Raw genomic sequence first — 10,673 nt, 5'->3', positions numbered from 1 at the left:
CATACATACATACACACAGTCGCGTACACACACACACACACACACACAGGCGCATACATACATACACACAGTCGCGTACACACACACACACACACAGTGGGTGGGGTGGCTGTTGGAGGGATTCCCACTCACCATTCCGTGTCCTGATTTACTCCCTCGGATGATTTCCGGGGCCATGTACTCGATGGTACCACAGAATGAGTATGTCCGTGCCTTCTGTCAAACAGGGAGCTCTCAGTCACTACTGCAAATCCCAAAAGAGTTTCTACCTCAACACCCCACCCATCCCTGCAACACACACAGCCAGGGGCCTCAGGTCCGCAGATAACCCTGTCTGCCTTCTCTGCCCTCTCAGGTGTGGAGATGCCGGTGTTGTGCTGGGGTGGGTGTGGGAAGAGGTGTCATAACACCAGCTTTCAGAGCACTGCTCAGTCCCCAGATAGATCCAGAATCATAGAATCCAGGCAGGCCAGAAGGAAGCCATTCGGCCCATTGAGTCTGTACTGGCCACAATCCCACCCAAACTCTATCCCTGGAACCCCTTGTATTTGCCCTGGTAATCCCCCTGATACTCAGGGGCAATTTAGCATGACCAATCCACCCTAACCTGCACATCTTTCGGGCTGTGGGAGGAAACCGGAGCACCCGGAGGAAACCCACGCAGACACGGGGAGAATGTGCAGTCTCCACACAGACAGTGACCCGAGCCGGGAATCGAACTCGGGTCCCTGGCACTGTGAGGCCGCAGCTGCTGCCCATTGCCCCTTATCACAGCGGGATCGGGATCTTGCTCTGCGTAAAGTGGATGCTGCATTTCCTATGGTTGCCACAGTAACCACACTCTGAGGAGGGACCTCACTGATGGTGGGACATCTGGGAGGTGGTGAAAGGTGCAACCAAGATGTCTTCCTTCCTCCTACCCGCACTCCCCCACAACAACCCCCCCCACCACCCACCCCCTCCTCCTCCCCCCACCACCCACCCCCTCCTCCTCCCATCTCCCACCTCCCCCCCCCCCCCCAACACCCCCAAGAGGGCCCAGGTCAATCCAGCTTGCAGAGGCCTCAAACTTGATGCTCACCTCATCTGTGACAAACTCCTTGCTGAGGCCAAAGTCAGTGAGGACACATGGCCCTCGCTGTCCAATAAGATGTTCTCCAGCTTGACATCTCTGTAAACGACCCCAAGCTGTGGGAGGAAACCCACCTTCAGTGACAGCAAAAAGACAACATAGAAAAGGTGCCATTCGGCCCACTTGGCCTGTCTGCCCCACACAACTCTCCACCTCCCCAGTCTCCACTGTTCACCCTCACATCACCCCTCCACCCGTTCTCTCATACACTCATCCGATTGCTTCACAAATCTTAATCCCTGTGGGAGCGAGTCCCACATTCTCCCCCACTCCCCCGTGGGAGCGAGTCCCACATTCTCCCCCACTCCCCCCGTGGGAGCGAGTCCCACATTCTCCCCCACTCCCCCCGTGGGAGCGAGTCCACATTCTCCCCCACTCCCCCCGTGGGAGCGAGTCCCACATTCTCCCCCACTCCCCCCGCGGGAGCGAGTCCCACATTCTCCCCCACTCCCCCGTGGGAGCGAGTCCCACGTTCTCCCCCACTCCCCCCCGTGGGAGCGAGTCCCACATTCTCCCCCACTCCCCCCGCGGGAGCGAGTCCCACGTTCTCCCCCACTCCCCCCGTGGGAGTGAGTCCCACATTCTCCCCCACTCCCCCGTGGGAGTGAGTCCCACATTCTCCCCCACTCCCCCCGTGGGAGTGAGTCCCACCATTCTCCCCCACTCCCCCCGTGGGAGCGAGTCCCACATTCTCCCCCACTCCCCCCGTGGGAGCGAGTCCCACATTCAATCAAAGAGCCTGAGGTTCCTCTCAGTTGACGTTTGGGGCACCACAGTTGTCTCCTCCCCCACCATAAATTATATTAATGCATTAATTCTGAGCGGGTTCGGTGGATTGGCCATGCTAAATTCCCCTCAGTGTCCCAAAGATGTGCGGATTGGGTCGATTAGCTGTGCTAAATTGCCCTTCCTATCAGGGGGAAGAGCAGGGTCAATGCATAGGGTTATGGGGATAGGGCTGGGAGGGATTGTGGTCGGTGCAGACTCGATGGGTTGAATGGCTTCCTTCTGTACTGTACGGATTCAATGAATTTGGGGTAGCACAGTATGTTTCAGTAAGAACAGGTGACACAATGGGTTAGCACTGCCCCTCACAGAGCCAGGGACCCGGGTTCGATTCCCGGGGACACAGTGACACAGTGGGTTAACACTGCTGTCTCACAGCGCCAGGGACCCGGGTTCGATTCCCGGGGGCACGGTGACACAGTGGGTTAACACTGCTGCCTCACAGCGCCAGGGACCCGGGTTCGATTCCCAGGGGCACGGTGACACAGTGGGTTAACACTGCCCCCTCACAGAGCCAGGGACCCAGGTTCGATTCCCAGGGGCATGGTGACACAGAGGGTTAACACTGCTGTCTCACAGCGCCAGGGACCCGGGTTCGATTCCCGGGGGCACGGTGACACAGTGGGTTAACACTGCTGGCTCATAGTGCCAGGGACCCGGGTTCGATTCCGGGGGGCACGGTGACACAGTGGGTTAACACTGCTGTCTCACAGCGCCAGGGACCCGGGTTCGATTCCCGGGGGCACGGTGACACAGTGGGTTAACACTGCTGTCTCACAGCGCTAGGGACCCGGGTTCGATTCCTGGCTCGGGTCACTGTCTGTGTGGAGTCTGCATGTTCTCCCCGTGTCTGCGTGGGTTTCCTCCGGGTGCTCCAGTTTCCTCCCACAGTCTGAAAGACGTGCTGGTTCAGGTGCATTGATCCCGAGCAGGCGCCGGAGTGTGGTGACTAGGATTTATTTGCAGTGTAAATGTAAGCCTAACTTGTGATGAATAAAATAAACTTTTAAATTGCCCCTTCATCTCCAAAGACATGCCGATTGGGTGGATTGGCCACAGTAAATGTGTAGGTTTATGGGGATTGGGTGGGAGAGGGGGACGGGATAAGATACTGTGTCAGAGAGTCAGTGCAGACTCGATGGGCCAAATGGCCTCCTCTGCACCGTGCGGATTCTATGACTGTCTGTCCATCAGATCGGAGGCGGTCTGCTGGATATTTTCCCTCCCTGTCCGATACTACCTTCACGCCTCTTGTCCGTCTGAGGCAGACCAGGGAGTGACATCCATCCTGGGCTTGGGGATCAGTCAGCTGGTAAACACTGAGGGGTGGGCTCCACAAGCAGTCAGATAGAGGGCATCCGCGGGAGCTCGGCATGCTGGGATATACCGGCTGCCATTACAGTCACTTTGTCTGCAAATGAAGAGAACTGGGGAGGGGGAATCCATTGGGAGATTGTAATCCTCAGAGAGGGGTGCAGAGATGGGGGGGTGGAATTACATATACTGCCCTTCCATCACAGGGCAAGCCACGGCCACGCTTTCCATCTACCTTGTGTAAGTGCTCCAGCGCTAGAACAATCTCTGCAATGTAGATGCGAACCTCCGCCTCAGAGAAGTGGTCTCTTTGGTAGAGATGAGTGAATAGCTCACCTCCGCTCACATAGTCTGGACACCAAGAAAAAATAACAGTGCGGGGTTAGATACAGAGCAAAGCCCCCTCAACAGTGTCCCCATCAAACACTCCCAGGACAGGTACAGCACGGGGTTAGATACAGAGTAAAGCTCCCTCTACACTGTCCCCCATCAAACACTCCCAGGACAGGTACAGCACAGGGTTAGATACAGAGTAAAGCTCCCTCTACACTGTCCCCCCATCAAACACTCCCAGGACAGGTACAGCACGGGGTTAGATACAGAGTAAAGCTCCCTCTACACTGTCCCCCATCAAACACTCCCAGGACAGGTACAGCACGGGGTTAGATACAGAGTAAAGCTCCCTCTACACTGTCCCCATCAAACACTCCCAGGACAGGTACAGCACGGGGTTAGATACAGAGCAAAGCCCCCTCAACAGTGTCCCCATCAAACACTCCCAGGACAGGTACAGCACGGGGTTAGATACAGAGTAAAGCTCCCTCTACACTGTCCCCCATCAAACACTCCCAGGACAGGTACAGCACGGGGTTAGATACAGAGTAAAGCTCCCTCTACACTGTCCCCCATCAAACACTCCCAGGACAGGGACAGCACAGGGTTAGATACAGAGTAAAGCTCCCTCTACACTGTCCCCCATCAAACGCTCCCAGGACAGGTACAGCACGGGGTTAGATACAGAGTAAAGCTCCCTCTACACTGTCCCCATCAAACACTCCCAGGACAGGTACAGCATGGGGTGAGATACAGAGTAAAGCTCCCTCTACACTGTCCCCCCATCAAACACTCCCAGGACAGGTACAGCACGGGGTTAGATACAGAGTAAAGCTCCCTCTACACTGTCCCCATCAAACACTCCCAGGACAGGTACAGCATGGGGTGAGATACAGAGTAAAGCTCCCTCTACACTGTCCCCCATCAAACACTCCCAGGACAGGTACAGCACGGGGTTAGATACAGAGTAAAGCCCCCTCAACAGTTTCCCCATCAAACACTCCCAGGACAGGTACAGCACGGGGTTAGATACAGAGTAAAGCTCCCTCTACACTGTCCCCCATCAAACACTCCCAGGACAGGTACAGCACGGGGTTAGATACAGAGTAAAGCTCCCTCTACACTGTCCCCCCATCAAACACTCCCAGGACAGGTACAGCACGGGGTTAGATACAGAGTAAAGCTCCCTCTACACTGTCCCCCCATCAAACACTCCCAGGACAGGTACAGCACGGGGTTAGATACAGAGTAAAGCCCCCTCTACACTGTCCACATCAAACACTCCCAGGACAGGTACAGCACGGGGTTAGATACAGAGTAAAGCTCCCTCTACACTGTCCCCCATCAAACACTCCCAGGACAGGTACAGCACGGGGTTAGATACAGAGTAAAGCTCCCTCTACACTGTCCCCCCATCAAACACTCCCAGGACAGGTACAGCACGGGGTTAGATACAGAGTAAAGCTCCCTCTACACTGTCCCCCCATCAAACACTCCCAGGACAGGTACAGCATGGGGTTAGATACAGAGTAAAGCTCCCTCTACACTGCATCAGAACCAACTGTTTCCCATTCTCTCTAATACAAGGAACATCAGATGAAGCCTGGAGGACTTGTCTCCACCTTCAATGCAATGTGTATTGTCTGGGGAACTAACTGTCGTTTCTCTCAACGAACGAGAGATAGAGCACAGGAAGTGGCCATTGTGTTCTTCATGACTCTGCTCGCTGTTTGAAAGAGGTAGTTGACTGTACCATCTGGAGTATTGTGGACAGTTTTGATCTCCTTATCTGAGGAAGGATGTCCTTGCTATAGAGGGAGCACAGCGAGGGTTTACCAGGCTGATTCCTGGGATGGCAGGTCTGTCATATGAGGAGAGACTGAGTGGGTTCGGATTATATTCACTGGAGTTCAGAAGAGTGAGAGGGGATCTGATAGAAACTTATAAAATTCTAACAGGGTCAGACAGGGTAGATTCAGAAAGAATGTTCCCCATGGTGGGGGGAGCCCAGAACTAGGGGGTCAGAGTTTGAGGATAAGGGGTAAACCTTTAGAACTGAGGCGAGGAGAAATTTCTTCACACAGAGAGTGGTGAAGTGGTAGGAGGCACAGTGACACAGTGGGTTAACACTGCTGTCTCACAGAGCCAGGGACCCGGGTTCGATTCCCGGGGACACAGTGACACAGTGGGTTAACACTGCTGTCTCACAGAGCCAGGGACCCGGGTTCGATTCCCGGGGACACGGTGACACAGTGGGTTAGCACTGCTCCCTCATAGAGCCAGGGGTCCGGGTTCGATTCCCGGGGGCACGGTGACACAGTGGGTTAGCACTGCTGCCTCACAGAGCCAGGGACCCGGGTTCAATTCCCGGGGACACGGTGACACAGTGGGTTAACACTGCTGTCTCACAGAGCCAGGGACCCGGGTTCGATTCCCGGGGGCACGGTGACACAGTGGGTTAACACTGCTGCCTCACAGCGCCAGGGACCCGGGTTCGATTCCCGGGGGCACGGTGACACAGTGGGTTAACACTGCTGTCTCACAGTGCCAGGGACCCGGGTTCGATTCCGGGGACACGGTGACACAGTGGGTTAACACTGCTGTCTCACAGCGCCAGGGACCCGGGTTCGATTCCCGGGGGCACGGTGACACAGTGGGTTAGCACTGCTGTCTCACAGAGCCAGGGACCCGGGTTCGATTCCCGGGGGGCACGGTGACACAGTGGGGTTAACACTGCTGTCTCACAGCGCCAGGGACCCGGGTTCGATTCCCGGGGGGGCACGGTGACACAGTGGGTTAACACTGCTGTCTCACAGTGCCAGGGACCCGGGTTCGATTCCCGGGGGCACGGTGACACAGTGGGTTAACACTGCTGTCTCACAGAGCCAGGGACCCGGGTTCGATTCCGGGGGCACGGTGACACAGTGGGTTAACACTGCTGTCTCACAGAGCCAGGGACCCGGGTTCGATTCCCGGGGGCACGGTGACACAGTGGGTTAGCACTGCTGTCTCACAGAGCCAGGGACCTGGGTTTGATTCCCGGCTTGGGTCTCTGTCTGTGTGGAGTCTACACATTCTCCCCGTGTCTGCGTGGGCTTCCTCCAGGTGCTCTGGTTTTCTCTCACAGTCCAAAGATATGCGGATTAGGTTGATTGGCCGTGCTAAATTACTCCTTAGCGTCAGGGGAATTAGGGAGGTAAATATATGGGGTTATGGGGAAAGGGCCTGAATGGGATTGTGGTCAGTGGGCCAAATGGCCTCATTCTGCACTCTAAATTCTACGATGCTGTGGTGGGATTCACTCCCACAGAAAGTAGTTGAGGCCAAAACATTGTGTGATTTCAGGAAGAAATTAGATTTCGCTCTAGGGGCGAAAGGGATTGAGGGATTTGCGGGGGGAATGGGGGGAAATCAGGATATTGAATTGGATGATCAGCCATGTTCAAAATGAATGGGGGAGCATGACTGAAGGGCTGAATGGCCTCCTCCTGCTTCCAGTTCCTATGCTTCCAGGTGATTTGCTTTCGATTGGTCCGGTGAGGTGCGTTCAGGTGGGTGACAGTGGAATTCACATGGTGCCCCCTCATCCCCGAGCCTTGGCACAAGTCTCACCGAGGATGAGGTGGAGTTTGGTGTCAGTCTGGAAGGCGTAGTGCAGGGTAACGAGGAAGGGACTCTGCCGTATCTGCTCCAGGACCTGCCTCTCTGTCTTGGTGTGTTCCATGGTCTTGGCTTTCTGAATGATGGAGGCCTTCTTCAACACCTTCATGGCAAACAGCTTGCCCATGTCATGCCCGCTGACCTTGCGTACCAGAAAGACCTTCCCATAAGCTGCAGGGACAGAAATCAGGAGATTAGAGTCGAAGTAGGCCCCTCCATCCTGTTCCTGTATTCCCATGTTCTGCCTTTGAATCACCCGTCAATCCAATATCGAATTCTGCCCTGAATATATCAGCCCCCACCGCTCTCCGGGTCAAATTAATCCACAAGGTTCACCATCCTCGGAGAGAACACAATTCTCCACATCTCCACACCGAACACGATTAGATTATCAGTCCAAAGATGTACAAGTGAGGTTGATTGGCCAAGTTAAAATGATTCTGGTGTCAGGGGATAAACAGGGTAAATATGTGGGGTTACAGACAGAGGGCTGGGACTGATTCTGCTCAGTGTGGACTCGATGGGCTGAATGCCTTCTTTCTGCACTGTAAGGATTCTATTATTTGAATTTGTGAAGACACAGACTAAAGCTCCCTCTACACTGTCCCCCCATCAAACACTCCCAGGACAGGTACAGCACGGGGTTAGATACAGAGTAAAGCTCCCTCTACACTGTCCCCCCATCAAACACTCCCAGGACAGGTACAGCACGGGGTTAGATACAGAGTAAAGCTCCCTCTACACTGTCCCCCCATCAAACACTCCCAGGACAGGTACAGCACGGGGTTAGATACAGAGTAAAGCTCCCTCTACACTGTCCCCCCATCAAACACTCCCAGGACAGGTACAGCACGGGGTTAGATACAGAGTAAAGCTCCCTCTACACTGTCCCCCCATCAAACACTCCCAGGACAGGTACAGCACGGGGTTAGATACAGAGTAAAGCTCCCTCTACACTGTCCCCATCAAACACTCCCAGGACAGGTACAGCACGGGGTTAGATACAGAGTAAAGCTCCCTCTACACTGTCCCCCATCACATGACGGCCAATGCAGATTTTGACTATTTAAGAACTCACCTCCTGTCCCGAGGACCTTGAGAAGCTCAAAATTCTCCATTCCCACTTTTTCCGTGTATCCAGTTAAATTTGCTGTCAAAGGAAAAACACATCAAAAGTTTGAGGAATTGAACATCAGCCAGACACACCTACGCACATTCTCTCTCTCTCCCACACATACTCTTTCTCTCTCTCCCTCTCCCACATTCTCTCACCGACGCACTCTCTCTCTCCCTCTCACCCACACACTCATATCTAAACCATCCTATACCTCTCGATTAGATTCCAGTCTGTAACTCACTCCCGGGTATCTGTTATTCTATATATAAACCACCCCGAACCCCTCGATTAGATTCCAGTCTGTAACTCACTCCCGGGTATCTGTTATCCTGTATATAAACCACCCTGAACCCTTGATTAGATTCCAGTCTGTAACTCACTCCCGGGTATCTGTTATTCTATATATAAACCACCCCGAACCCCTCGATTAGATTCCAGTCTGTAACTCACTCCTGGGTATCTGTTATTTTATACATAAACCACCCCGAACCCCTCGATTAGATTCCAGTCTGTAACTCACTCCCGGGTATCTGTTATTCTATACATAAACCACCCCGAACCCCTCGATTAGATTCCCAGTCTGTAACTCACTCCCGGGTATCTGTTATTCTATACATAAAACACCCCGAACCCTCGATTAGATTCCAGTCTGTAACTCACTCCCGGGTATCTGTTATTCTATATATAAACCACCCCGAACCCCTCGATTAGATTCCAGTCTGTAACTCACTCCCGGGTATCTGTTATTCTATATATAAACCACCCCGAACCCCTCGATTAGATTCCAGTCTGTAACTCACTCCCGGGTATCTGTTATTCTATATATAAACCACCCCGAACCCCTCGATTAGATTCCAGTCTGTAACTCACTCCCGGGTATCTGTTATTCTATATATAAACCACCCCGAACCCCTCGATTAGATTCCAGTCTGTAACTCACTCCCGGGTATCTGTTATTCTATATATAAACCACCCCGAGCCCCTCGATTAGATTCCAGTCTGTAACTCACTCCCGGGTATCTGTTATTCTATATATAAACCCCCCCGAACCCCTCGATTAGATTGCTCGAGGGATAACAATTGATGGGAGAGTTAGGATGGTTTGAGGAAAGGTTTTCTGTGAACAATGAACTGCAGTGATGTTCTTCTCCTTGAGGAGTTCTTCCTAAAGCTGTTTTCTGTGTGGGTTTGAGCAGTGTCATGTCTCTGGGGCCTTTCTATATCGTTGCAAACAGCTCTGGGAGCACTCGAGTATACTGTGAGCTCGTGTTAAACGCCTGCATTGCCCTGGGGGAGCTGGCAGTAATGAGTCGTATTTACATTAGCCAAGAAATACTCTCAAATCCTGGCAGGATTTTCCTGAAGTCTTGAAGATGAGGGCCTTGCCAGCATCGTGCAGACATTGGTCTTAATACTGGCCAATAAGGTCCATGTGTAGCCAATCTATCTCCAGAACTCGGCCTCAGATCCTGAACCAGGCCTTACCCCCTGAACCCAGCCTCGCAGGGAGTGGGGAGAGACAGAGGAGGGACAAGGAAAGGGCGGGGGGAGGCAGAGATGGGGGGAGACAGACAGCGGATTCTCCAAAGCTGGTGACACGGGGCCTGGGCGAGGCATCGGGGGGGGAGGGGGGTCTCCTCGGATTGTGGGGGGTGGGGGTGTTAGTCACCTCTGCTGCAATGCAGGCTGGGCCACCAGCCCAGACCTGTAACCGCAGATGCTGCTGCACAATCTCACCTTGTTACCCAACTCTGACCCACCTCACTCCCCGGAAACACCGCATGACTCACACACTGCTCACCTGGAGCCTCCCAGTGAGTATACATGGAGAATGGGCAGGAGAGGAATAACAGAGAGACAGATAGAGAGAGAGACAGGGGGAGAGAGAGTGGGGGGAGAGAGGGGGGGAGAGAGAGGGGGGGAGAGAGAGGGGGGGAGAGAGAGGGGGGGAGAGAGGGGGGGGGAGAGAGGTGGGGGGAGAGAGGGGGGGGAGAGAGAGGGGGGGAGAGAGAGAAAGAAAAAGGGGGAGAGAGAGAGAGAGAGAGAGAAAAAGGGAGAGGGGGAGAGAGGGAGAGATACCACAATATGGTTGAATTTTTGGTGCAGATGGAGGATGAGAAAGTGGGGTCCCGAACCTGTGTCCTCTGTTTGAACAGAGGGGAGTACGATAGGATGAGAGAGGAATTGGCAAATGTTGATTGGGGGCGCAGATTGGGAGGTAGGTCTGCTGAGGAACAGCGGAGGATCTTTAAGGAGATCGTTTTTGGTGCTCAGCAGAAATTTATTCCAATGGTAAAGAAGGAACGTAGGAGAAGGGATAACCAGCCGTGG

General features: G+C 53.8%; 1 protein-coding gene across 1 annotated transcript; it reads right to left on the bottom strand.

Moving 5' to 3' along the window:
- Nucleotides 1-132: 132 nt before the first annotated feature.
- Nucleotides 133-10,195, bottom strand: LOC145340700 (ribosomal protein S6 kinase alpha-5-like; the record flags this gene model as incomplete). Its single annotated transcript, XM_080185159.1, has 6 exons — nt 10,144-10,195; nt 8,304-8,375; nt 7,178-7,396; nt 3,468-3,583; nt 1,082-1,188; nt 133-216 (listed from the first exon to the last, which is right to left on the bottom strand). Coding segments are annotated over exons 1-6 (623 nt in total), but the record flags the coding sequence as incomplete, so codon positions are not given.
- Between the last annotated feature and the right edge of the window lie 478 nt (nt 10,196-10,673).

This window comes from Carcharhinus amblyrhynchos, unplaced genomic scaffold (assembly GCF_965287045.1).
Source record: "Carcharhinus amblyrhynchos unplaced genomic scaffold, sCarAmb.v2.hapA chromosome_1308, whole genome shotgun sequence".
Taxonomy (NCBI): domain Eukaryota; kingdom Metazoa; phylum Chordata; class Chondrichthyes; order Carcharhiniformes; family Carcharhinidae; genus Carcharhinus; species Carcharhinus amblyrhynchos.
This window is presented reverse-complemented; position numbering and strand designations above follow the sequence as displayed.